Here is a 25,119-nt window from a genome sequence, read left to right as displayed (position 1 = left end):
AAAAACCCTATCGGTTTCCCTTTGCACCGCTGGGAGCATCTATTCTTCGCTTCGTAAACGACTTCCCCATAGCATCTCTAACCATGGGATCCGCCCGAATGGTATTTTGTATAAGCCACTCCCTCATCTTGCCCTGCAAGTTATGCACGCTGGCCGTGTCGCCCTTGAACGGCGCAACCTCCATGTCCATCAACCGTCCCGCATCCGCATCAAGCTGCTTCGACAACGTCTCGAGGCGGACCAAGCTCTCCCGCAGTGACTTTTCGTCATCCGCAGCCTTCGGCTTTTTCGTCTGGGGGCTCTGCACCAGCAACGGTCCTATGTGCGACAGCGCAATGTACACCGTCAAGATGAGCTTTCTCAACAGCGCTATGAACTGGAACGGCAAATAGGGTTCACGAAACGTGACCCGCGTCATGATTGCATTGGCCAAATTTAAAATGGCCGGGAAGGCAGGCCTCGTGACGGTATGGATTTCGAAGAGGAAGAGGGTCATGAGGATGAGCCATCTATAGAATTTGCCGAACTCCAAGTACCCGAACAGACCGAGGACGTAAATCAGGGCGGCGGCCACTCCGTAATGCGGCATGATGTTGTACAGCACACCCCGCGTGACAAAGTCTTTGATGGTCGCGCACTTTTCCCAGCTATTCACATCATGGCCGAACCGTTCGTAGGCGAATCGCTTCGCAACGTCCTGGAGCGTGTCCGAGGCAAGCTTCAGGTGGATGAAGAATTTGGAGGACTCAGCAGCTTCCTCGACGCTCGTCTTGTCCGGGTGATGGAAGGCAGCAAGCCTGCGGAAGCGTGACTTGACCTCGCGGTCGGTGGAAGCGAATGGCACGCCGAGGGCTGAATAGTAGGTGGGCTCGCGGCGAAGGTCGTGGTCAGCTTCGTAGATGGTGTAGAGGAGGTAGGCGGTTACGACGAGGATGTGGATTCGGCGGCGATGTTGGGCGTAACGTGGGGTGCCGGCTTGGGGCTTGGGGTCGCCGGCACGGATGGTGATGCCGTAGTAGATGGTTTGGACCCAGGACGATGCGAGCTGCAAGGAGTCAGTGGGTGGTTTGAAGGGCGAAGGGGAGGAAGGGGGAAGGTTCGTACCCCGGGTAGGAAGGACCAGCCTATCAAGGAGAGGAAAGCCGACATGGTGAGCGATGAAGCATCACGATGCTGTGTTGGTAGAGGCGGCAGCAGCGGTGGTGATTGTCGGTTTGGGTGTTCTTCGAATCTTGTTGAACGGTTTTAAGGACAGAGTGGCGCGCAAGATAAGATAGGCCGGTGCCTGGGGTGCCTACTAAGTAGGCGGCAGTGGCTGGTGGGGGGTGGTTACATGTGTACGGAGTACTCCGTACACGTAGCTACATCAGAGTCAGGTTCTTGCTCGTCTGCTAAGCGCTACCTACGAGACTGGAAGGGATAAGTGGTATCCCAATGCTATTGATATTTCGTTGTTTTACTCATTTGACGGCGGTTTGGGACGAGTTCGTTGGAGATTGGCCTTGCCCAGGAGCATTCGCAGTCTCGGTGTTGCACTCATAGCTGCCGTGCGTGGTTATTTTTAGCCGCACATTCCAAGTTGACGTTTGTCCAACCAGACTCGAAAGGACAAGACAGACAGTACTACTCTTCCTCCAGCCCAGGTAGAGGATGTCGTAAAGACTGTTTTGCATTTCAGACAGCATGTCCAATAGTGCTCGACAGCCGGCCGCTTTATCGTATGTGCCTCCATGTCGGCACACAACTGCCGAATCCACCAAACGCAGGCCCCTTGTCCCTGCCATTTCAGCACTTCGCGATATGCTTTGGCCGAGCTGCACGCCAGAAGTTGAAGAACTGTCTTCAAATGTTTGCAGCGACTAGTCACCAGTCTAGGTCAGGCGAGCCGTCGTCTCCAAGACTCGCGATGGACGGGCGATCCTTCGATGTGTGCAGGTCTTTGTTTCTCGTGACCTCGGCAGACGACACAGCCTGAAGGACTCCATTGATGATGGACATGGGCGCTGCCATTATCAATGAATGAGCTGCCACTGTCAACATTGCAGGCTCCCAAGTACTCAGTGCTAGCCTCTCTACACTCAGTGTGCTGGAACGTTGACACATTGACAAATCAGACAGATCAATCTCATCCCCAGCCTGGGCAAGGCAGGCGCACCACACGTGCAGGCAATAGCAGCCACAGCAGGCGGCATCTGGCACCAGACTGGAGGGGTCTACTCCGTACGGAGTACTCCGTACCGCTGCAAACGATGCACAGCCCGCCTGGCCCGTTGTTGCAAACCTTGGCGACCCACGCTGGGACCATGTGGTGTAGCTGGTGAATTGCCTCACCTCGTTGGCCAGACCTCCTTCAGCTAGACTTCGGGCTAACCCTCTCCAAATGCCATCCTGGGTTGACGTGCCCGACTGAGACCTGGGCACATGGGCCATGGAATGTCTTGATGGGCTGGCCCATCTACAGGCCGTTCTCGAAGGAGCTTATGAAGCTGCTGCGCAGGCCGTCTTCGGTGTGCGTTGGTGGCCGATTGTGTCGTGGGCTTCGGTACGTCGTTTGTTTCCGCCACCGCCGCCATTATCTCCTCGCAATTCATTGAGTGAGTCCCGTGTCACTAACGCGCGTGTCATACCATCAAGTTTCTAAGAGCTGTGCCCTTTACGGCAACAGTCCTGGCCGCGTGCAACGGCCACAATGAGCTTTGCGGCAAGAGATATTCAGAGGTGACGTTTGTGGGAAGCCACAACAGCGCTTTTGTCGGCAATACACCTATGCACAACCAGTATGTATCTGTGACGGATCAGTTGAACCTTGGTGTGCGGTTCTTGCAGGCACAGACACACAACAAGTTCGGAACTATTGAGATGTGCCATACCTACTGCTGGGAATTGGACTCGGGCACACTGAAGAAGTACCTGCAGGAGATCGCAGACTGGATGAACCGCAACCCGAATGAGGTTGTTACGTTGCTTCTGACTAACGGCGATGCTATTCCGGTTCAGAGGTTTGACGCAGTCTTTCGGAATACCGGTCTGTCGCAATATGCGTTCCATCCAAAGGCTGTGCTGTCAAAGGGCCAGTGGCCGACGCTGCAACAGCTTCTTGACGCGAAGACTAGGCTTGTTGTCTTTATGGGTAAGCAACGATTTAGCTCTGCCTTCATCAGGATAATGCTTGGGCTGTGTGTTTTGGATGGGTGTTGATACATTACGGGCTAGATTATCACTCAGATCAATCCAAGGTTGACTACATCATCAACGAATTCGACTACTTCTGGGAGACTCCATACGGCATCACAGACAAGGACTTCCCCACGTGCAGTGTCAACCGACCAAGCAGAGGGGATCCGAACAAGCTCATGGGCATAATGAACCACATGCTGAATATCAAGATCGGCGACATCGTGTTCCCGGATCAGGTTGACACTAAGACGACTAACTCAGTCGACTCCATCACAAAGCAGGTCGACAGGTGTGAGAGCCAGGGCAAGCCTCAGCCCAATGTGATTCTGGTATGTGCGCCATACAGGTTACGTATTGCCGCTTGGTGTATCCGCCGCTGACAGCATCTTGAATAGCTCGACTACATCAATATAGGCGAAGCACAGCAGGCACAGTTGAAGTTCAACGGTTTGGCATGACGTGACGGAATGTTGGTTGGTCCATATGAGAGAATAGGCGGGGCGCATTAATGTATTGGATGCTTTTTGCATAACTCGGGGTAATGAACATTGAAATGCATGCTATTTGTCGCAGCACTGATGGCCAGCGACGACGTGACGTTGGAACACGCTGCCACCTACGAAGCCCCTGTACTGACAACGGTGCTGTGCCGTGTTTGATTATCAAAAAAAGAGAAGCACAGGTTTCCATGCGTAGCCAATTGTGTGAAACACTCAGCCAACAGCATAAACATACCTAAACCTAAGTCCATAGTATGTACATAGCTTCCACTCTGTCTGGTATTTCTGAGACGAGCAAAGCAAGGCACCATACTGGGCTGTGATGGTGTTCACATGCTGACGTAGTCGGCGCTGGCGTGAATTAAAAAAAAAAAGCGGGCGGTCGCGCTTGCCCCTGGATCCAAGCAAACACCAGAGCAAGCCAGCGAATCAGAGAGCAGGCATTACGGCAGATCGCAGCGTCAGGAAAGCTAGAAACACAATCTGGACAGACATGGGATCCATTTTTTGCCCTTTTATGCCATGCAGCTTGTTCTGCATTTGTGGAGGACAGATGCATGGGCGTCATTATTGAACCAACGCTAGCCTCCATGCCGACCTGGACTTGTCGTGTTCAAAAGTTAAAAGAGGCTTGAAGGGCAGGGGCGAGGCATGCCCGCATTGCTGACACCATGTCATCACCATCTCTGCCACTTTGTCAGAGGTGCTGTTTTATGACTTGAAGTCAGTGTTCGGTACAACTTGTTCAAGCTGCCTGGTGGTATTAGGCTATTCACTTAGCTACAGCCACGCGACGCCGAGGGGGCAACACATGTGCACTGAGCCGGTCATTGAACACGCAAAAGCCATGCGACTCTGTGCGCGACGGCCGCCCACTTTCCCATTATATTACGGCACGGCCAGGTCGAATCCTGCCTCTCATTCATTCAAACCTAACTCGGCACTCTTTTCCTTCTCGGTGCGCATTGTGTGATATCTGCTTTTGTCTCTAGCATCGTCGACACACACGCCTACAGCATGTTGCCGAAATCGCTTTGGCGTGCGGCGTTCTTGGCCTGTGCCGGTAAGATTACGTCCTGGCAAACGACACACCTCGGCTTCGACATCATCATCGGGGATGGGAGCACGAACATGGAGTAACGCGCCGATATGAACGATACTAACGTGTTGCCGCAGCCCTTACTCCCGCGATTCGCGCCGACGGTGCAAATCCCCCTGGTCAATCAACCTTCATATCCCCGGGCAACAATGTCGCCTTTGCCTTTACGGTGCCCAACGACAACGACAATCCTAGAAGCACATTTTTCAGCATTCGCGTCCCCAAGAAGTACACCTGGGGCGGCGTTGGCCTCGGCAGCGACGACATGAAAGGTGCATTATTCTTGATCATCTACCAGAACGGAGACGGCACCAACGTCACCTTCTCTCCGCGCATAGCCCATGGCAACTACGAGCCCTTCTTCTTCCGTGATATGCGGTGGACAGTCATCCCAAATCAAACGGGTATTATTGACGACTACATGATTTTTACGGCCATGTGCACCGAGAGTTGTCGCACCTGGCCCGGCGGAGACACAACTGGTGGCTACATTGACGTCTCCTCGCCGGCCCAACCAGCCATTTATGCCGTTGGCCCTGAGGGTACGCTCAGGGACGATAGCCCCAGTGCCGGATTGAGGTACCATCATGAGTACGGCGTGTTCAATATCGACATGAGGAGGACAAGGGGTGCCGCGGATGCGCCTGTCCTAGGCAAGCACACCAGGCTTGATGGCGCTGTGCAGGTCTCCAGCGTTACTACAAAGGGGGACTTAAAGACGACACTGCATGCCGCATTCATGATTTTTTCCATAATTGGTCTCATGGGCTTCGGCGGTATCTTGCTCTTGCCCGCTGTTGGCTTGGCAAAATGGCATGCCTTGAATCAGATTGTTGCTACAATGGGCGTGCTAGGTGGTTTATTTCTGGGCGTCTTGGCCAGTTTCAACTATCAGAGGGTAGGTTTCGACTATTAGTACCCCGGCTGGGAATGTCATTTGCTGTTGCTAACACGAGTTCGTATAGTCCCGGAGCTTCAAGCACCATCATCAAGTGCTCGGTTACATCATTGTCGCATTCATCTTGGCGCAGTTAGGATTGGGAGTCCAGCATCATTTCAAGCACCAGCGGACGAAGGCTCCCACCATTTTTGGCAAAATACACGTGTGGTTAGGAAGACTGATTCTTCTTCTAGCTGCCGTCAACGGCGTCATGTACGTCTTCCACCCGTCCGTTGCAGACTTTTTTCTCGCGGTCTTTTTTCTCTTTTATTTTTGCTAATACATAGTGCAGCGGGTTTACCTTTGCTCTGAAGGGCACATCAGCCATCGTTTTCGGAGTATTCGTATGCGTTTTCACTGTTGCAGCCGTTCTGTTGAGACTATGGTACTTTCCCATCAAGAGTCATAAATTCCAACCTGTTGGTGCTCAACAGTCACACACGTGGCGACAAAGCTCTGGTTACAACGCGGGCTACTCTTCAAGGCATCCGCCAGGCTACGAGCCACCCTCACAGCAAATTGGCTTGCAAGCCACTAGGTCCTCCTCGGAGAACTCGCCATGGAAGAGCGGTGATAACAAGGATGGCGAAGACGACGAGCCGCAACTAGGAAACGCCCAGAGGCCCCGAGAGTTTGCATAAGCGTTGTTAATGTTTTGCTAGGCATGCTGATTGTTTCTGTTACGGCCAACAAAACTTCAAGGTTAGCGCACGAATTTTTTGTGTTATTATCCGATAATCAAGGATGTGGAGCTGCCTCGGGCATTTCATATGTAGGGTGCATAGGACATGAATAGGATGGCGTTGCGTTGTTTAAAATGCCTCTTTTTTTCTTTCTTAGTGAACATATTCATACCTTAGTATCTACCGGTCTCATTATTTGGCTCCTCCTCGTCTCCCTCTAGCCAAATCTCATGCCCATCCCCCTCTTTCACTAGCAAGCTTGCTAAACATGCACAGATGGCCACGCAGCTCAACAGCCAAAACACCAACCCGACATAGCCCCTGCTCAAGCCAAACCCATAGACGACGCCGCCAATGATGGGTCCGACGGTTCTCGCAAAACTACTGACGCTCTGTCCTAGGCCATGTACAGTCCCCAGCACGCTTGGGTGCGGCGAGCAGTTATTAATCAGAATGGCCTGACTTGGCAAAGCAAACGTCCTACCCATGACTTGTATAAAGAGCACCCCACAAATGGATAGCCAAATTGCGGCTCCGGTCTTGCTGTGCGGCGGCCCAGAAGTACTCGGAACAACGGACAAGTACGGGACAAGGAAGTAAGCCATCGGGAACAAGAGGAGGAACACACGCCAAGACATGAGCGTGCCCAGCCGCTCCGACATGCGAGGGTAGAAAAAGAGTTGCAAAGCGATGCCAATGACGCCCAGGATGGCCATGGCCACACCAACGGCCTGCGGATGCATGCCTATACCGCCGGTGAAACGAAAGGGCAACCGGACGCCGTGGTCCGAAGCAGACGGATCAAACACGGGCGTCGAGAGGAAGACAAACCAAAGCGAGTTGAAGGTGCCGATGTGGAACGTGAGGAAGAACTGGGCAAACAGCGTCAAGGCGACATTCCGCGTGAATATCCGGCGAAACGGCAACCGGCGTGTGTACCGCCTCGCCGGCAGCTTTCCCTGCGCGCTGCCATCACCACCGCCGCCATCGGTCGCGAGCTCCAGCGCATCCGACGGAATCGGCACGTATCCCGCCTCTGCGTGGCCGCGGCGGAACACGCTGCGCAGGAGACCGGCGAGGCGCGAGCCCGCGCGGGTTCCCAGGTCCGGCGGCGCGTCCCGCAGCGAGTCGAGCGTCTCCTCGAGGCCCAGCCACACTGCTGCCGCGGCGAGCAGGAGAAACACGCAGCTGACAATGTTGGGCGCCGCGTAGGGGAAGTCGACAAAGAAGCGGACGTGGCCGAACAGACGGGGATACGTGCCCGCCGGGTCGGACAGGATGCCACCCAGCATGGGACCGACGATGACGCCAATGTTGAACGTCATGGGGAGGAGGAGGAATGCACGGGCTTGGAACCTCTTTTCACGGATGATTTCCGAGATCCTGCCAGCTTTGTTAGCATCCCTCTTCTTGCTTGCTCTGACGACTTTCTTTCGCAAAAGATTTAGAGTCTTTGAGGTGGCAGCAGCCGGCAGACGTACATTGTTCTCATGACGCCGATATTCCCGTTGGTGCTGCCGCCCAGGGTGCGAAAGACCAGCGCCTGGCGGAAGCTCGTGGAGAAGCCGAAGCCCAGGCAGGACAGGCTCGTGCCCAGCAGGCCGATGAGCAGGACCGTCTTGCGGCCGGCGCGGGGGGAGTCGGCGACGCGGCCCCATGCCATGGCCGTCAGGAACTGCGCCGCCATGAAGGAGGCGTGCAGGATGCCTGCCTGCCTGGATATGAGGGCGTCGGGGGACTCGGGGCTGAACCACTTCAGCTGGTAGTACATGTATGACTGTTGCGGGAGGGGAGCAAGGGAAAGAAGGCAGAGCGTAAGCGTCTTGTGAGTTTGGCTTTCTGGGGACGGCGAGGAACCAACGTACCTGCAGGGATGTCTGGACCAGAGGCTCACTCATGCGAGCCAGCGTGATGATGATGAGCTGCCTCCTCCGCGGCAAGTCTCGCCAGGCGACTGGTTCTCTGGCGAGCTTGCTGGCCGGCTCCCCGTCTGTTTGTGGCTGCATGCCGGCCGGAGGAGGCCGTTGTTGGTGTGCGTTGGCCGCGAGGCCGGGGGCATCTTGGTCCAGGTGCGTGTTGGTGAGGAGTCCTGCATCTACATGTTGGCAGCGGTAGGAGGGTGACTTGTCACGGCAGGGCATGTGGTTACAAGTGGTGTAGTTGAAGACTGCGTTGCCGAACTCGGAATTGCGGAAATGTCCTGCCGTGTTGGTTAAAGATGCTGCTGTCAAGTATCACAAGTCGTCGTCCGGCACTACGAAAGAGAGTCTTTGCAAACATGGGAAATGCAAGTTTACAGGAGTAGGAAAAGGGACAGAGGCAAACTCTGGCTAGCGAGAGAAGATTTCCCATGCATGGGTGGAATTTTTGCGTAATGCCCATCGCACGCTTTCCTATTCGCCTCCGGCCTCTGGCGGTGCGGAAACCTGAACTTGTCTGACCGCACTTGGGGACGGAAATGCCGAGTCGGTGCCGAGCTTTTTAATGGGTATGTATTGTATCGCGCAGCAGGCCAATCCTATGTTGACGCTTTGCTTTTTTTTTTTTTTTTTTCTAAAGCGTGGCGAAACCATGTGAGGGCTCGAAGTTGAGCAAAGCTTGGGGGCATTGCGGCGTCTTGTTTTGTTGAGAATGGAAACAGAGAATTGAAACTTCAAAAGTCCGCCCACGGAGGCGGCCGGCCGAGGGGTCGGTCAGACTGGTCCGGAACCGGCGCCCCGCGACAGGCCGGTTGTCTCCATGCTGCTGATGGCAATACACCCTGAGTCGGCGGTTGAGTTCAATTGACTCGTTGCGGTCACAACTCACTCTGCGCACTTTGCGAATTTTTGCCCGGCCGCTATTCTACTGCGGCGGACGAGTTGGGGCAGCACGTGAGGGTATTATAAAGAGCCGCCGAGAACCGTCAACCGCCGCATCTCGATTCTCGATTCTCGACAAGCTCCCCGCGCTGAACCTCTGCCGCCACCATGTCCTTCACGGTCCAGGTCGACGACGCAATCCGAGTCACGGCCCAGCCCCTCACCCAGGAGGCATTCCTCCCGTATGGCAGCGTCATCGCCAACCCGCGACCCGACGTCCACCCGTCCGCCTTCTCGTCACGCTCGGCGTCGCTGCCCCCCAACGCCGTGTCCGCAAACCAGGGCCACGCCATCCAGTACCGCAATGTCAGCCGCGTCAGAAACCTCTACGCCCAGTCGCCCAGTGGGAGCGCCGACGCCGTCATGAGCATGTTTGTCTGCTCGGCGCGCGACCTCGCGCCCCTCAACAGCGCCCAGGACATGTTCACCGTGCGCCTCCTCGAGCGACACCCCTTCACCACGCAGACCTTCTCGCCCGTCGCCTCCACGGCAAGGCGCTACCTCGTCGTCGTCGCGCCCAGTCTGGCCCCCGGCGAGGCCGACCACCACCTGCCCGTCCCGGCCGGCGACGACGTGCCCGGGAGGGGGCCGCCGGACGTGAGGGCCTTGAAGGCATTCGTTGCCACCGACGCGCAGGCCGTGACGTACGGCGCCGGCACGTGGCATGCGCCCATGGTGGCTTTGGGTCCGCCCGGGACGACACTGGACTTTGTGGTTTCGCAGTTTATGAGCGGCGTCGCCCTCGAGGACTGCCAGCTGGTGCATTTCGAGACGAGGAGGCGGGAGGCGCCGCGTCTCGAGGTTGCCGTGCCGAGGGCGAGGCTGGAGAGGTTGTGAATTCGGACGCGCGGGAACAGACCGAGTTGTCTGCTGCGTTTTTCTCAAGTATATAAAAGTTGTGGTTTGCTGTCAACTCGGGTCAATGGTTGGCGCGGCGAGAGTACACGTTGCGCAGATGATAAGTCGGGCAAGGAATTGGCCTTGGTGCATGGCAATGCATGATGGGAGTAGAATCGCCATGCTCCAATAGGGGCCGTTGGCGGTATCGGAATAAAAAGAACAGCAGAATAGAAATAAAAATAAAAATAAAACTCCAACCCAATTGTCGTCTTCGGCACATGGGCCTCTTGGAAAGATGAGTCATCCCTGTCACCGAGGGCTGAAGCGACGGTTAGCCGCATTTTCACGTATACAACAAGTCAGTCTATTTTCCTCCTCGCCGATATACAACGAAGCCCACCCCCTTTTTCCCCCGGAGCGCATCAAGACAAAAACACCCCCGTCCCCGTCATGGGTGTTGAAAATGACTCAAGCAGCAGGCTGGACAATCTCTCTGCCGCCTCGCTCCAACCCGGTGAGAACCCGTACTCGGCCTTCATCAACGCCTGCCACGACGATCCCGTCAGTCAACCCTTTCTCTCCTCCTCACCCCGCCCCCTTTTCTTCCAACGGCACCTGACGTCTCTGTAGGCCGAGATCCAGCTGCTCTACTCTGCGCACCGTACAAGGCGAAACGCCGAGCAAAGGGACAAGTTCCTGGCCCCCGACTTCGCCGGCCTCTCCATTGACCAGACCCTCCTGCGGCTGGAGCGTCCGCACGTCGAGCCCGGCTTCCAGGACGAGCGCAACTGTCTGGTGTTTTGGGCGCGGCCGCCCGACCACATCGTCCGGCTGGCGGCCAAGTTGCAGCATCTGCTGAGGAGAGCTGCCCCGGGTTCGTCTTCTTTCCGCCAGCAAGAAAAATCCACGAGCCCCCGGGGCTCGAGACTGACCACTGTTGAAAAAAGGGATATGGCTGATGCCCACGCACCGGATGCACATGACGACGCTGGAGGTGGCCTTTTCCAAGACCGCCGCGGAGATGGGGGGACTGGTGTCCGCCCTGCGGCCCAGCATCCCGGGCATCGTGTCGTACACGCGCCTCCACCGCGCGCGGGTCGTCAAGCCCATGGTGTCGTATGACACGTCTGCCTTTGCTGTGTCTTTCCTGCCGGCGTCGGGGGAGGAGGCGCTGTCGCCGGGCCCGACTCGCCCCGACGCCCCGGCTGACGCTGTCGTCCAGGGCGACGGGTACACGTATCACCACCTCCGGCGGGACGTGTTTGGCAAGGTCTGCGAGGCCGGGGTGCAGGTCGGCTCGCGCTACCAGGTGCCCAGCGCGCACGTCACGCTGGGCCGGTTCTTGGACGAGGCCGATCATGACACGCCGGAGAAGAGGGCCGCGTGGGTGGCTGCTGTTGACGACGTGAACGCCTGGTTGGAGAGGGAGGTGTGGGACAGGAAGGATGCCGAGTATATCGGTGAATGGGTCGTTGGCCACGAGAAGGGCTTGGATGCGAGAACTGGCACGCTGTGGTATGGCGGTGGGAGGACTATTTTGCTGGGCGAGGGATTCTAGACTACAGACATTTGATTTGCGACGGACCGGCATAGACAGACGAGTAACTTGTAACATGGTACGACAACCAACGCGTTGCGACGGGTGGATTGTCATGCGTCGCCGCGAGTGTCCATCGTCTTCGGTTGGCCCCTTGCGTCTTGGTTCATCTCGTCGTCATCACATAGATTCTTCGCCCCATAGCCATCTTTTCGTCGCAATTTCTTGACACAGAGAATTCTCTTTTTTCATTCATTCCCTATGAACCATCCCCCCTAAAACTGAGGACATGTACCCTCCTTTCGCCAGTGTCCATGATAGCCCCGAATGCCGCAAGGATAACCATAAGAAATTGAGCGAGCCCAACATAATGCACTTAGAACACCAGAGCCGCACCCTTCGTCTTCTTGTCACCACTATGTCGCTGTCAGTATATCCGCGTCCCCGCGTGTTGAAGCGAAAAGGAAAAAAAACGTACCCCAACTCAAAGTGCTTGCATCGCTTCAGGGCCAGCTGGCACTTGGTCTTGCACTTGACGCACTCCAATCTCAGGACGACCTTCTTGGTGGTCTTGGCCTTCTTGTGGAAAACGGGCTTGGTCTGACCACCATAACCGCTCTGCTTTCGGTCGTAACGGCGCTTACCCTGGGCGAACAGCGAGGCCTTGCCAGCCTTGTACTGGGTGACCTTGTGCTGGGTGTGCTTGCGGCACTCCTTGCCCTTGCAGTAGGTGTTTCGGGTCTTGGGAATGTTGACCTAATTGCAGAGAGAGAAAAATACATGTCAGCCGCTGCCGTAACCGAATTTGCCCACATCTGATCAAAGTCTAGATTCATCGGGGGGTAAACGCGAAATGCCACCAGTCCGCGCAAGAAAAGACAGTTGTCGAGGCGAGAAGTGTTTCGTCAAAAATATAAGGCGTTCATGGAAAATGCTGTATTCCGTGGGCAAACATTGCCCAACCGCGGCTGGGAAGCATCGTACTCTTCCCCCCGCCGCTGCCATCAGAGAAAGAATGTATCGGTCGGAGAAACTGTCATTCGTGCGGCGGTGGGCAAAACTCGTACCATTCGATAGATGAATCAAATCGACTTGTCGTTGGAGCGTGCAGAGTTGGGTAGAAGAGCATTTGAGAGACCTACCATCTTGACGACGTTGTGCGGGTGTCGTTATTTGGGTGTTTGGTGATGCTGAAGTTGCGAGGCCACAATGGAAATTTGGTAGGTTTTGGTGATTTCTCGCTTTGTGGGAAACTAGGGTAAACGTCCGCCTCTGATTGGATGTATTTGAGAGGGTGGGCCCGCGACCACTTTTGATGCCTCAATTCCCGGGTGTGCACTCAGAGTCTTGAGAGCTGCCCCGCAATTATCCTGAACTGGTTGTCCGCAGCGCTGCTGCAAGCCCGATAAAAAGGACAAAAAGGACAAAAAGGACAACTTGGGGATTAAGACATGCCGACTGAAAATACTAAAATATGAATACTACTTGAATTTTGTATACGGCTCAACTTTACTCTATCCCCATATCTTCTTTATATAAATTACATGTCAATTCGAGTTTTTCAAGGCGGCACCTCGAGTAAGCTAAAGCAGCACTGCGGCAGCTTCCCAAAACAGTTAGCTCAGCTTCATCATAGTCAACTGCCCAAAGCCCCTGGCGCAACCAGCGCACCCCACTATGAGCTGGAAGGCCAACAAACGCATGTCTCTATCGCCGAGCCCAACAAAGGTGACAAGACAATACCATAGCAGTCGCTCATCATGGATCCCTATTCCGCAGAAGGTGAATTGATCAATATTCACAACCATTTCCACCAAGGCCAGTACCAGGAAGTCGTCGATTTCGATACCTCGTCCTTCTCCGCCGACAATGCTCTCCCCGCGCGCGTCCTAGTCCTGCGGGCTCGCATCGCACTTGGTCAGGCTGAGGATGTCGTCGCAGAGGTCAAGGGTGCAGGGGAGCCAGATCTGGAGGTCCTTGGCGCCTATGCCGAATATTCCTTAGGCAAGACTGATGCTGCGCTGAAGACCGTTGAGAAGCTGGCTTCCTCGGCGGCTGACAACGTCACCGTTCAGGTCGTCGGCGGAACCGTCCTACAGGCTGCCGGCAAGTCAGAGGAGGCCATTGCTCTGTTGTCACAACATCAAGGAAGTTGTATGTCTTGGGAGCTGCTGGAGAGCCACTGATTGAAACGTTGAAGCTTACTCGGGGAAACAGTGGAAGCCGTGGCCTTGATTATCCAAATCCACCTCCAGCAGAATCGAACCGACCTCGCCGTCAAGGAAGTCTCCGCTGCGAGGAGATGGGCACAGGACAGCTTGTTGGTGAACCTTGCCGAGTCCTGGGTTGGGCTTAGAGTGGTCAGTGATGTCTTGTTCCGCGAAGCCACGCGGAAACGCGACATGAAGCTGACTAGGTCGTAGGGCGGTGAGAAATACCAGCAGGCATTTTACGTCTACGAAGAGCTCGCCCAGGCTCCGTCAACAGCCTCGATACGGAGTCTCGTCTCGCAGGCCGTCTGCGAACTACACCTCGGTCGTTTGGAGGAGGCGCAAACTGCCCTGGAGCAGGCGTTGAGCAAGGACCCGGAGTATATTGAAGCCATTGCGAATATGCTGGTTTTGACTGTGATTTCCGGTGGAGATGCATCAGATTACGCTGCGTATGTTCCACATTTTCTAAAGTTGTTTATGGTACTAACCGGAGCAGGTCGCTCAAAACGGTTGACCCAAACCATGCGCTGCTGGTTGATTTGGAGGCAAAGAGCGACTTGTTTGACCAGGCGGCAACCAAGTATCGCGCAAAGGTGTCTTCGTAGGGATGTTTTACAGGATTGGTTTATATGGGCATAATGATAGGCGCACATGGCCGCGAGGATTAGAAGTATTGAAACAATAAAAAGTACTCGTCCTGAAGATGGCTGTGCTCCATAGCACGCGGCAGTTGGCACAACGAGCATCACGGTAACTCTTTTCTTTTCTTTTTTATAACCACATGATATTCAGAATAGATGCAAAAATGGTCCCATGCCCCGTGTCCAAATGCAACTCGTATGGTATGTGCCAATCTAGTCTAGGGTAGCAGTCATGTCAGGGGTGTGTTGAGGAAGTCGTCACTCTTCATCGTTTTGTTCGTCAAAGAAATCATCCAGGTCCGACATCGCTCGTTCCAAAGGCGATAGCGTCTGACTGTGTCTTCTGTGAGAAGATGTAACTACCGTGGTTCTGGAATGTCTAAACTAGGACGTCCTCAAAGTCAGTGACACTGACTCCGCTTGCAGTTATTCGTATGGGATCGGATCTAACCTGGAACTGGATTCGTCCATCACCAATTTTTGGCCATTTCGTCCCGGAACTTCATGTTCTAACTCGTCATCCGAGATAGCCAGATACGATCGAACGTTATTCTAAAACGCCCTCACCTCTCCTGGATCCCTCTGGATGAATGAAACTTCACCCCCATCTGACTTCTTCATTGCTCGGTGCTCTCTGGATTCAGACTTCTGCCTAGCATGCCCTGGGCCACCGCTTATTTCTGTTGAAAAATCAGGTACCGATGGCCGAGCTGATTGCCTCACTACCGACTTGTTTGTTCTTTGATGTTCTGTTGATGACCGCCTTTCAGGGTCTAGGCACCTAGCCAGGGGCGCACCGGTGAAATAGTCCTTGTACTGGAGATATGTTAACGAGTAATCTTCGATTTCGCTTGCCCCGGAAGCACTGTGATTGTAGCTCTGTGGCTGATGACAACTTGATAGCGAGCCTGCGGAAAGATCGTGTGCCATGTCGACGGCGTTGCTTCGTGGGGACCATGGCTGGGTGCTGGATGATGACTCTAGCCAAGCGACAATGGATTTGACTGAGCGGCAGCCGCTTCTCTCGGGGACAGCTTTGAGCGGGGTCTGTATGTCATGTTGGGAATTCGTAGATGGAAAACTGCTAGAGGGCGGTTTGACGGGTTCTACTGTGTTGATTGTGCCCATGCTGATGCTTGGTGATAAGAGCAGGTCACAATTAAGGTGCTTGAGTGTGTGGGACGAAAAGGAAAAACTTGACTTCTCACCAACAGCAAGAAACTCAAGAAACTTGTCTTTCGTAATGTTTACAAGCACAGGTTCTGTCACGTTTACAATGTTGTTAGTGCCTGGAAAAACAACTGCTGCCAGCTGGCATAACTGTCCCGGTGAATAGAAAACGTAACCAAGTGCACAGGGTCCACCTCCCACGGTATAATTCAGAAAAGAAATATGTATATTTGTTCAATTTCCTTTGCTGTTGATGAAAATTTTACTCCCTCTATACCCAGTCTATAGGCTCCCACGTTGCTCCCCAAACTTTTCTTTTCAAAACCCCGTTAAAGGTTTCTCTTTCAGCGTTTAAACTCAGATGGCCCAGCCTTTCGCTATAAATGAAGTCGTGGATGAACATTTCATTTTGTGTCTTTTTTGTCGTTGGTTTGCTTTCCCAGCCCCCTAGTAAGCATCTTACTTCTTGTTAGGGAACTTGGGAGCGCCAATGTCAGCGCCACGCAATTTGACGTTCAGGACACGCTCCATGGACCCGAGAACCTTTTGGTCGGGAGTGGCAGTTCCTCGTTCGAAGTCAGCGACAATGCCCTGTGTGGTGTTGCATCGGGTGGCGAGATCCTTCTGTGTCATCTTAGGCTCCATCTTTTGTCTGGCGGCAGAGATGGTGTCGCCAACCAGCTTGCCGACAGTGTTGGGCTTGATGATCTCGTCGGATCGGTCGACCTTTGTCAGGCGCTGACCTTCAGCACCACCGCTAGCCTTGAACGCAACTGTTAGTTGAAAACATTTCACTATTTGAGAAGAATTGCCACCTGCGTGGCTTGGACATGGAGAGGTGAACTCTATGGCAGGTACGCCATCACTCGCACCTATTCTTCTCGAGGGGCATCGCAGAGTGTACGTACAGCGTTGGAAGAAGCATACTTCTTCTCGGTTCCGATAACAGCGCCGCTTCGTGCAGCAGCGTTTAAAGCACTCTTTCCACGGATGACAGTCTCGCGCTCCGCGGCACCAGGGCCACGGGTCTTGCTGCCAATCTTGGTGACTTGATCCCAGTCAGACATGGTGATGGTTAGTGGAGTGATGGGGTTGCGAAGACGGTGAAAAGACGGTTTCAAAAGAAGAATAAAAAAGTAGCGTGCGCTTGGGAGCTGCGTTGATTCAATTATCCAGAATGGATTCAGATGCTTGGTATGTATAGGTCTGCGTTACGAGAGAAGTCTTGTCTTTTGGTTGGGAGAGTGAAATATATGGGGATGATGAGCGCATGAGGCGGATTTGAGTCAATCGGCGAGGTGGAGATAAAGGCCTTCGTGGGGTTCACTGGACAAAGGCTGTGCGTGCAAAGTCGGCACGAAGCGCCACCTTGCTGGCCTGTCTCTAGCACATTCCACGGGGAGCCACACACACGCCTGGTACCAAGTACCGAGTCAGGTGGGGGCAGTCGCTTACCTAAGACGAAGAAACAGGACATCCACGGCTGCGGTTGATCCGCCCCTGGCAGTGCAATGTTAATAAATGACGACATGCCAGGCCTTTAGTGGATGACTAACATTGAATCGACTGTATTTGGTGCGTATGGAGCGTTGAACGTGCTGAAATCCGTTTTTGCCAGGGCGCACGCCACTGTCGTGTCGGACCATCTCGGCACATGCAGCGCAGTTTGATCACTTTGGTTGTGCGTTGTGCTAAGGTCTGGGTGTCTGCACATCATGACATCTTGAAGTACCTTGATGGCTCGACAGCGTGATTGATGAACTCGTGGCCCGCCTTTTCGACGAGAACAGCATACATACAGTAATCTCCTCTTCCATCCTAACACCCTCTTTCTTTTGCTGCCTTCCATAAACACACAGCCCCGTTGGGGTTGAGTGCGGCGGTATTGCCGTGATCCAAGCCCGTGTCCGCTCCTTACCATGGACGGAGTGTTTGAAGACTCGTCATGGCCGCAAATAATTCGAATCCTTGATGGCGCAGATCACATCTTTCACCATGGAACACGCGTATTTCTCGCGTCTGCTTTTATTCTACTGTATTATACGTTGATGGGAAGTTGGCTGGACCTACTTCTCGGCGCCGTCGCTATCGGCTTTGGACATCGCCATGCTCTTCTGACGTTTGCAATCTACTTGGCAAAATTCTTGTATACTGGCCTCATACCGATTGCTGGAGCAGTTGCTATGGGTCTCTTGTCGGTTTCTCAACTCCTAAAACCGATTATAGATTTGAAGGGTCCTGCACAGCCATATCTGATACCCTGCAAGACAACTCACACGCGGCTATTCCCCAAGAATCATTCATTTGGTTATTCATATTTGGTCGTGGGAGTTCCTGTGGGAAGCACTGGTAATGTCAATGGGATGTTGATGATTGATGATCAATCTTATAGCTCCTGGGACTTGATGTACAAGTTGTTTCGAGGAGGATGGTACACGGTGAATGATGCCGATTATATGCAGAGGGGGCACAACGCTCATGGGCTCCGAGGCAAATTGGACGAATACCTCAAGTCTCAGGTGAGGCTTCATAGCACACCAATCATGAAAACACATGCTAAGAAGAAATAGGGTGTCGAACCATCTGCCTATCCGCATGCCTACCTAGTCACGGCTGCGAGGTTCCTGGGTTATCACTTTAATCCGGTTTCGTTCTGGTATCTGTACTCAGAGGACAAGATATTGTCTGCTATTGTGCTTGAAGTAAATAACACGTTTGACGAGAGACGCCCATATCTTGTCCTTCGCGACTTCTCGGCTGACTCCCAGTATCTCACTGGACCAAGGTCTGAGGACACTCCGCTGTCTCGCGTCAAAGGCTCATGGGCGAAAGATTTCCATGTTTCGCCCTTCAACTCGCGAAAGGGAGCCTACTCATTAATTGCTAGCGATCCACTTGGTCCTGGAATGGAAGGTTTCCGGGGCATTGATGTTACAATCAACCTAAACTCATCGAAAGGCCATACCAAGCTGGTTACCAGGCTTCTTTCACAGGGAGAAGCTATCGACCCGGCTGCCATGGGCCCAGTAGCCAAGATGAGGTTCCTTTTGACGTGGTGTTGGGTTGGATTTGCAACCTTCCCACGGATTGTCAAAGAAGCTGCAGTACTTTTCTTCAAGCGCGAGCTTCATGTATGGTATAGACCTGAACCGCTGAAAGAAAGCCTCGGAAGGCATGCGACAAAGACAGAACGACAACTTGAGACTGCCTTCCGCCGTTACCTGAAATTTCTAGTTGAGCAATGCCAGAAACCAATGTCAGTCAGGTATGTGTCGAGTGGGATTCTTTCAAAGTCCGAGGAGACATTCACGTCACCACCTTGGCATGGTTCAGTCGAAGACAGAAGGTTGTTAGAGCTTAAGGTTCTCACGCCGATTTTTTATACCCGCTTTGTGCGTTATGCGCATGACTTCGAGGCTGTATTCACCGAGTTCATGGACAGTGCTACCATCTGGGTGAGCGAGCCGCAGCTGTTGCCAGACTTGCTTTTAAAGAAGGGATCTCCGCCTCTGCAATCTGCCAGTCTGATGGACTACCTCTTCTTCAAATCTATACAGTATTTGCGACGTCGACCAGAGAAGATCCCGAGCGTTTCAACATCTGCGGAAACCAAGGCGGATGAAGCGTCGACTGTTGATATCCGAGACTTACGGATGTCCTCCATGGATGCTTACATCCTCGAACATGCTCAGCCGACCTTGAAGGCAATATACCGGTCCACCTTGCTCCGCTTGTTTGTCGCTGACCACTTCGCTCTGGGCAACGTGGCTTTTCTGGACGTCTGCATCCTCCTCTGGAGAATTGGAATTGCTTGGGCTTGTGCGGCAACATTGAAACAGACGGCAAACGCCGTGAGGTGACGCACCGAGTACTAGTACCGACGCATTGAGACAGAACGGGCCGGGCCCGAACGTTGCACAAGCATGGACCTCTGGCACAAAATAGACTCATCGAGGGCAAGGTGATTCAGCGGCTGGGGGAAGCACGCCGCAGTGTGCATGTTGTCGATCCTGACCGCACATGCAAAAATGAGGCCTCATCTCAATTGGTCTGTGCAGCAGAAAGGAAAACAATGGGAAGCGATGGTCAGCTGACAATTGCACACATGCTTCGCCGCCGCGTTGCCGCCGGCGTGGTTTTGCAACCAAGGTACGCGACCAGGATGAATTCCAAATTCCCAAACCATACCTCGTACTCCTCCGTATTGATTCTAAACTAAACTGACAGCCGCCTCCGTTTCCCGCTGCCCCGCCGGGAAAAAAGGCTAACGTCCACAGAAGCATCTCCGCACCGCCAGTTGCCCATGCAGTCGACAGGTATACGGATCACGGCATCGAAAATGACAAATTCATGACTCCGGCTCGGCCGCGGGGGCCAGAGAAACGAAATTGACATTCTATTGTTCCAAATATTCCGGACGGCATGTGCTTTGTTCTAGGGAACGAAACAATACCATCACCCCAGCGAAGTACGACAGCCGAGTCAGGCACCAGAACACAAATACTGCCGGAGAAACGCCCGTCGTATCCATCTATCCTCGTTTGTACCGACGAATGATGAAAACGAAATCGTCTCTTACCTCACGGGAGAATGTCACAAGCGCCACCGGCAATTCAAATGGCACAGCCCAACGAACCTGCAGATCAACTCCACAAAACGACTGAACAAAGCGAAAATGCAATTGGCATCCACACGCTGGGAAATTCCACGTCACCTGCCCCACCAGAGCTTCTTGCAACAGGAGCTCAGCTATTTCCATCGAGCTCGACTACGAACGGAGGAGTACTATCCATCCCCATGAGACAGTCTAGCCTATCAAGTCGTCACTTACCCCACCATGAAAGCAAGCCGTCAACAGTATAAAGAGTCGAGAACAGGTCGCAGGGAACGCCCCTCTGCTCTTTCCATCTTTCTTCAAAGCATTACAATCCCTAGACGCTCGATTCAATCTTGACATTTCCAAGACAGGCCAAAACACGACATTGCCCAACATGCCTCTCACCGGACACTGCCTCTGCAAAGCCGTCACATACTCCGCCGACGTCGAGGCTCCCATCATCACGGGCTACGACCACTGCGATGACTGCCAGCGCCAGAGTGGTTCCACCTACTGTACGTGCCGATTCCCACAATCAACCCGGATACGGAGCCCCCGTTCTCCCTCCGTCCCTCCGCACAATCCCCCGTTTTAAAACCCTCACTGACCAAACTGCAGCCCTCGTCGCCGTCGTCCCCAAAGACAAGCTCACCATCAAAGGCCCCATCAAGAAATGGACCGGCAAAGGCTCCTCTGGGAAAGACGTCCATCGCCTTTTCTGCTCCGAGTGCGGCTCCCCCATTGCCCATGACCCCGATGCTGCTCCCGAGATCATTGCCCTTAAGGCCGGTACTTTGGACTCTGAACTGAAGAAGAACCTGAAGCCGGTGAGTTATAGTCTCGCCCCTCATTTTATGGTCTAGATATTGTAACGAGCTAATGCATTCTAGGACACTGAGATTTGGACTGTTGGAAAGTTGCCCTTTTGCCAGGAGCACTTGGCCAAGCCTTTCAAGCACATGCCCGAGTAATGTTGGCATTTCATTCATGTATCGAGACGGCTGAGGTGATGATGTAATGATAAAGCTTAAAAACAATTGAGAAGATGGCAGCCTAGAATTGGCAAGACATACCTTGCCCCCGACGTCCAAGTAAATCGCGACCCGCAGATGTGAAACTGACTTGTCTGGAGACATCTCTGGAGATTAGCTTGCGCAATACCGAGGCCGCCGACATTGTGCGAGGCTCAACGTTGATGCGTTAAGGAAATGATCGCATCTAGGGACTCCCACATGTCACGAAATGAAAACAAACATGTTAGTATCAACATGAAAGTGGTATTGTTCCTTAATAGACTGTACTGATACCATCCAAGCTCTATCACCATTGCCATTACCCATTACCCCATCTCGTCATTATCATAATCAGCACGTTGCAAACCCCTCAACATTCCACTATTCTATTTACAAAGCGAGAACCAGAGCAGCCCCCGCAATAGCCATTGCCATGCCGGTTCCTTGTGCTGGGGCACCGCCGGTAGAGGTAGATGAGGATGGCCTCGTAATGCTTGCGTTCTCAGACACGGATCCAGATCCGGTCCGCGATGGTGTATTCTTGTTGCTGTTGCCACTGGTGTTCGAAGCCGTCAGGTTAGTAGCAGAGGGATGCGAGACACGGGTGGCCGTGGCAGGACCACCAGTAATGGCTCCAGGGCCTTGAGGACCGGTAGCTGTATAGTATAGGCTAACGTCCGTCTTGCCCGGGAACTTATCCAAGGACATGGTATCGCCGGTGGTGACAAAAGGGGCGTCGCGGGTATTGGCCTGGACAGAAGAGAAAATGGCCGAAAAGGCCGCCGTGGGAGTGCCTTGGCACAGAGAGTCAGAAGCAACAGAAAGAACTCTTTCCCAGTAGACGTGATCGCGAGCACTGCGGAATCCGTGGACGAAGAGACAGTTCTGGCAACCACGCCAATCCACAAAGTAGCTGCCCTGGCACATGCACTGAGCGTGAGCATTGAAGTCGATGGAGTCAGTGCCATTGGGCTGGCAAGCAGACTCGATATTGGAGATGGAAATGCAAGGCGGGACTACCCCGGAGCCATTGACTTCAGGATAACAGACCTTGGCCGGGTTGCCCATACCCTTGCCATCAGTACCGTCACGCATAACCGTGCGTGAAGCTGTGGCAGGGAGCAAGAGGGCCGTGGAAACCGTGAGGAACTTGAGGCAGTGCTTCATGATGTAGAAAGTGATGAGCTTTGTGGGTTGACGGGTAATTTGTGAGCGTCCAAGATAGATGAAGTAAGAATGAGCAACAAAAAAAGCAAACTGAAATCAATGCTTGCGGGGGAGAGCGGTAAGATGCAGTGGTGTGAAAGAGGAAAAGAGAAGAGAAGGATTCAGCAAAAGAAGAGCACGAGGTGTATCAAAATTGAAAAAGCTCTACCGAGCAGGTCGGCACTTTCCATTCTAAGAGATGGCAAGCAACCTGCCATTGTGCCCTGTCCCAGCTAAGACTACTTCGTGGGTGCTCCTGCAGACGAAGATGGGACTGACCAGCAGTAGCGGATATCATGTCTTGGCGTCGCCTAGCTTACTGCAGGCAGGTCCGGTTTGGGAAACATGGAAATGATTCAATCCCAAACGGCAAGAGAGCCCGGAAGGACAACAGGGCAAAACGTAGGTGGGAGAGAACAATGGGTTATGCATGAGCGCCAAGAAATTGAAGCTTGCATCGGACATTTTATACGGAACAAACCTAGAATGTATCGAATGGGGTGATTACCCAGTGTTCTGAATAAGGGCTCCATCACGCTGTCTCCGTATTATACGTACACAAATGGTGTCAGATTCCATGACGATGGAGACGAGGGGTGAGGAGTGAGGTTTGAAGCATGAGTCAACTTCAAAATACCCACTATCTACTAGGTGCCTTGGATATTTCACAAATACTAGGAAAACACACCTGCTCGGTACCTGGATGGCACCAGCCAAAGCCGTGCATTCTACTTAAGTAAGGTTGTATCTACTCAAGTACCTAAGTACTCAAGTAACTGGTACAGTTAGTATTTGACCAAATAGTGCCACCAACTGGGTGCAATGTGTCCAGCTCCATATTGCAACAATGCGATGCGGGACCTTGCATCTGGGTTCGGGTCTGTCGCCCGGATCGTCGTATCCACTGCACTACCCATCACGGCTACATACTTTATGTATCATCACCAAGATAAGCCTGTGTGAGTTTACAGGTAGCCATTAACAAACACAGTGTTTGGTGGTCATGATATAAAAGCCCAGTACAATTTTCTATAGTCCGTTCTATGGCTCGTCTTCTATTGGTATCAAGTCATGGCTCTCGTCGAATCTGTCAATATCTCATATCTCATATTTGCACCCGCTTTTTCGCATTTGCATCTCCAGTCTATCAATTATTCCTTCTGTTCAGTGAGTTACCACCCAAAATTTAATAATAAAGATGCCGTAACGACCAACATCCACGTTGCAGAAGTCCTAATGGCGGTCTTTCCGGCAGGCGACTGATCCGGCGCCTGCTTTTGTATTTTGCCAGTCTCCGTGGCTCCAGCCGTGAAACAGCTGGCTGTACCACAAGAGTACCCAGACGGGCAGCAACCGGCTACGGGGCCGGCATTCTGTCCACACATAAACCATCCGTCAGCACATGAAGAGCTTCCCGTAGGATTTGGCAAGTCTGTGGCAGGAACAACAATGGTAGCTCCATTGGAGAGCAAAGTCGTGGAAGACGGAGCCGGGCATGAATACGTATGGCAGTCGCGGTCAGTTTGACAGCACCCTCCACCATGGGTGGCAAGGCATCCATAGAAGCCTGTTGGGCAGCCGGACTGTGTGATTGACGTGCTCTCGGGAGCTGACGTGATTTCAGAAGAACCTGTTGGTCGCCAAGGAGGATTTCCTGTGGCAGAATCGATCTTCGTGTTAGTACCAACGCTGGTGCTTGTGCCGGAAGGTGTGACATTTTGTGTGGTAGTTCTTGTCGTCGCTTCCGGCGAAGCAGTTTGAGTAACTGTTACGATGACTGTGGTCGGACTCCCTCCAACCATTGTTGTTTTCGTCGATGTGGCGGTTTCTTGTGGTTGGGACGGTTGGATAGGAGTCGCCGATGCGCTTGGAACGCCTGCGTAGCTATATTAGCATGCAATTCTTAGTTGAGAGGACGAGCAGAGGAGGACTTACAGCCCACACCTTGGCAAACGTATCCTGGAATGCAGCAGCCGCCGCCCAAAGCCGCTGCACAACTTGCCGCGCCGGACGGACACGATCCAACTCCTCCGCCGCATGTTGAGCCATTGGGGCAACATGCGACATGGCCTACGTCAGTGTCGGGCACATCAGTGCAATAAGTTCCTTGCTGGCAGCATTTGTTGGGCGATCCCTGCTGAGCACAGCTGTTCATCCCGGAAGGACACGATGATCTCCTTTCCAACAAGGCCAGAGCTTCTGCTGCACGCCGCAACACATTATCTTCGGTTTCGCGGATGTGTCTTACGAAAGGCGGGTAGAATCGAGAAGTGCCGTCGACGTTTTGATGTGGTTCATCTGACGGCGCGTCGAAGGAAGATACAACTCCTGGCTCAACCTGGAGGAGTGGCGCAAATGCCAGATGTTCTCTTAATATTTTTTCGCCCGAGCCTGGGGACTGCTTCTTGATAGCGATTGGAAAAGGTCGATTATCTGCAAGAGCTTGTGAGACGAAAGCTATGAACGAGGCAGGAAGTAGAAGCAGAGTAGACGCTGGGGCCATTGTCGTGGCATTCGGTTATACGCCGTCCAAAAGATGCAGAGCGTGAGTCTTAATGTCACTCGAGCCGTGATATGTATTAAATAACTGTGCCTCCAATGCTGTAAAATAGAGCGATGCAAGATCTACTGTGTGCAGGACG

General features: G+C 53.3%; 13 protein-coding genes across 13 annotated transcripts; 7 read left to right on the top strand and 6 right to left on the bottom strand.

Moving 5' to 3' along the window:
• Positions 1-7: 7 nt before the first annotated feature.
• MAA_02866 (Heat shock protein DnaJ) lies at positions 8-1,149 on the bottom strand (the record flags this gene model as incomplete). The annotated part of the gene is made up of 2 exons (XM_007820864.1): positions 8-1,045; positions 1,105-1,149. 2 exons carry the CDS (start codon positions 1,147-1,149, stop codon positions 8-10), a joined length of 1,083 nt encoding a protein of 360 aa, XP_007819055.1.
• Positions 1,150-2,428: 1,279 nt separating this feature from the next.
• Positions 2,429-3,635, top strand: MAA_02865 (PLC-like phosphodiesterase, TIM beta/alpha-barrel domain protein; the record flags this gene model as incomplete). Its single annotated transcript, XM_007820863.1, has 4 exons — positions 2,429-2,542; positions 2,635-3,130; positions 3,226-3,510; positions 3,592-3,635. 4 exons carry the CDS (start codon positions 2,429-2,431, stop codon positions 3,633-3,635), a joined length of 939 nt encoding a protein of 312 aa, XP_007819054.1.
• Positions 3,636-4,694: 1,059 nt separating this feature from the next.
• MAA_02864 (cellobiose dehydrogenase) lies at positions 4,695-6,357 on the top strand (the record flags this gene model as incomplete). Its single annotated transcript, XM_007820862.1, has 4 exons — positions 4,695-4,740; positions 4,854-5,674; positions 5,742-5,929; positions 6,009-6,357. 4 exons carry the CDS (start codon positions 4,695-4,697, stop codon positions 6,355-6,357), a joined length of 1,404 nt encoding a protein of 467 aa, XP_007819053.1.
• Positions 6,358-6,572: 215 nt separating this feature from the next.
• On the bottom strand, positions 6,573-8,540 carry MAA_02863 (Major facilitator superfamily transporter; the record flags this gene model as incomplete). Its single annotated transcript, XM_007820861.2, has 3 exons — positions 6,573-7,782; positions 7,881-8,176; positions 8,265-8,540. 3 exons carry the CDS (start codon positions 8,538-8,540, stop codon positions 6,573-6,575), a joined length of 1,782 nt encoding a protein of 593 aa, XP_007819052.2.
• An 828-nt stretch (positions 8,541-9,368) lies between these two features.
• On the top strand, positions 9,369-10,097 carry MAA_02862 (ureidoglycolate hydrolase; the record flags this gene model as incomplete). The annotated part of the gene is made up of 1 exon (XM_007820860.1): positions 9,369-10,097. The coding sequence occupies one exon, from the start codon at positions 9,369-9,371 to the stop codon at positions 10,095-10,097; it is 729 nt and encodes a 242-aa protein (XP_007819051.1).
• A 453-nt stretch (positions 10,098-10,550) lies between these two features.
• On the top strand, positions 10,551-11,658 carry MAA_02861 (ureidoglycolate hydrolase; the record flags this gene model as incomplete). The annotated part of the gene is made up of 3 exons (XM_007820859.1): positions 10,551-10,661; positions 10,731-10,974; positions 11,048-11,658. The coding sequence occupies 3 exons, from the start codon at positions 10,551-10,553 to the stop codon at positions 11,656-11,658; spliced, it is 966 nt and encodes a 321-aa protein (XP_007819050.1).
• A 355-nt stretch (positions 11,659-12,013) lies between these two features.
• MAA_02860 (Ribosomal protein L44e) lies at positions 12,014-12,642 on the bottom strand (the record flags this gene model as incomplete). Its single annotated transcript, XM_007820858.2, has 3 exons — positions 12,014-12,053; positions 12,116-12,393; positions 12,622-12,642. 3 exons carry the CDS (start codon positions 12,640-12,642, stop codon positions 12,014-12,016), a joined length of 339 nt encoding a protein of 112 aa, XP_007819049.2.
• A 755-nt stretch (positions 12,643-13,397) lies between these two features.
• MAA_02859 (Tetratricopeptide repeat-containing) lies at positions 13,398-14,455 on the top strand (the record flags this gene model as incomplete). Its single annotated transcript, XM_007820857.1, has 4 exons — positions 13,398-13,791; positions 13,855-13,997; positions 14,061-14,299; positions 14,347-14,455. 4 exons carry the CDS (start codon positions 13,398-13,400, stop codon positions 14,453-14,455), a joined length of 885 nt encoding a protein of 294 aa, XP_007819048.1.
• A 1,665-nt stretch (positions 14,456-16,120) lies between these two features.
• MAA_02858 (Helix-turn-helix type 3) lies at positions 16,121-16,728 on the bottom strand (the record flags this gene model as incomplete). The annotated part of the gene is made up of 2 exons (XM_007820856.1): positions 16,121-16,423; positions 16,570-16,728. 2 exons carry the CDS (start codon positions 16,726-16,728, stop codon positions 16,121-16,123), a joined length of 462 nt encoding a protein of 153 aa, XP_007819047.1.
• An 852-nt stretch (positions 16,729-17,580) lies between these two features.
• On the top strand, positions 17,581-19,521 carry MAA_02857 (DNA-binding WRKY domain-containing protein; the record flags this gene model as incomplete). Its single annotated transcript, XM_007820855.1, has 2 exons — positions 17,581-18,180; positions 18,232-19,521. 2 exons carry the CDS (start codon positions 17,581-17,583, stop codon positions 19,519-19,521), a joined length of 1,890 nt encoding a protein of 629 aa, XP_007819046.1.
• A 1,131-nt stretch (positions 19,522-20,652) lies between these two features.
• MAA_02856 (glutathione-dependent formaldehyde-activating enzyme) lies at positions 20,653-21,229 on the top strand (the record flags this gene model as incomplete). The annotated part of the gene is made up of 3 exons (XM_007820854.1): positions 20,653-20,773; positions 20,877-21,085; positions 21,149-21,229. The coding sequence occupies 3 exons, from the start codon at positions 20,653-20,655 to the stop codon at positions 21,227-21,229; spliced, it is 411 nt and encodes a 136-aa protein (XP_007819045.1).
• Positions 21,230-21,661: 432 nt separating this feature from the next.
• MAA_02855 (collagen-like protein Mcl1) lies at positions 21,662-22,438 on the bottom strand (the record flags this gene model as incomplete). Its single annotated transcript, XM_007820853.1, has 1 exon — positions 21,662-22,438. One exon carries the CDS (start codon positions 22,436-22,438, stop codon positions 21,662-21,664), a length of 777 nt encoding a protein of 258 aa, XP_007819044.1.
• Positions 22,439-23,649: 1,211 nt separating this feature from the next.
• Positions 23,650-24,980, bottom strand: MAA_11103 (uncharacterized protein; the record flags this gene model as incomplete). The annotated part of the gene is made up of 2 exons (XM_011413069.1): positions 23,650-24,353; positions 24,413-24,980. 2 exons carry the CDS (start codon positions 24,978-24,980, stop codon positions 23,650-23,652), a joined length of 1,272 nt encoding a protein of 423 aa, XP_011411371.1.
• Between the last annotated feature and the right edge of the window lie 139 nt (positions 24,981-25,119).

Source organism: Metarhizium robertsii (assembly GCF_000187425.2).
Source record: "Metarhizium robertsii ARSEF 23 chromosome Unknown MAA_Scf_4, whole genome shotgun sequence".
NCBI classification, from domain to species: domain Eukaryota; kingdom Fungi; phylum Ascomycota; class Sordariomycetes; order Hypocreales; family Clavicipitaceae; genus Metarhizium; species Metarhizium robertsii.
Note: the sequence above shows the minus strand (reverse complement) of the source record. Positions and strands in the feature narration are given on the sequence as shown.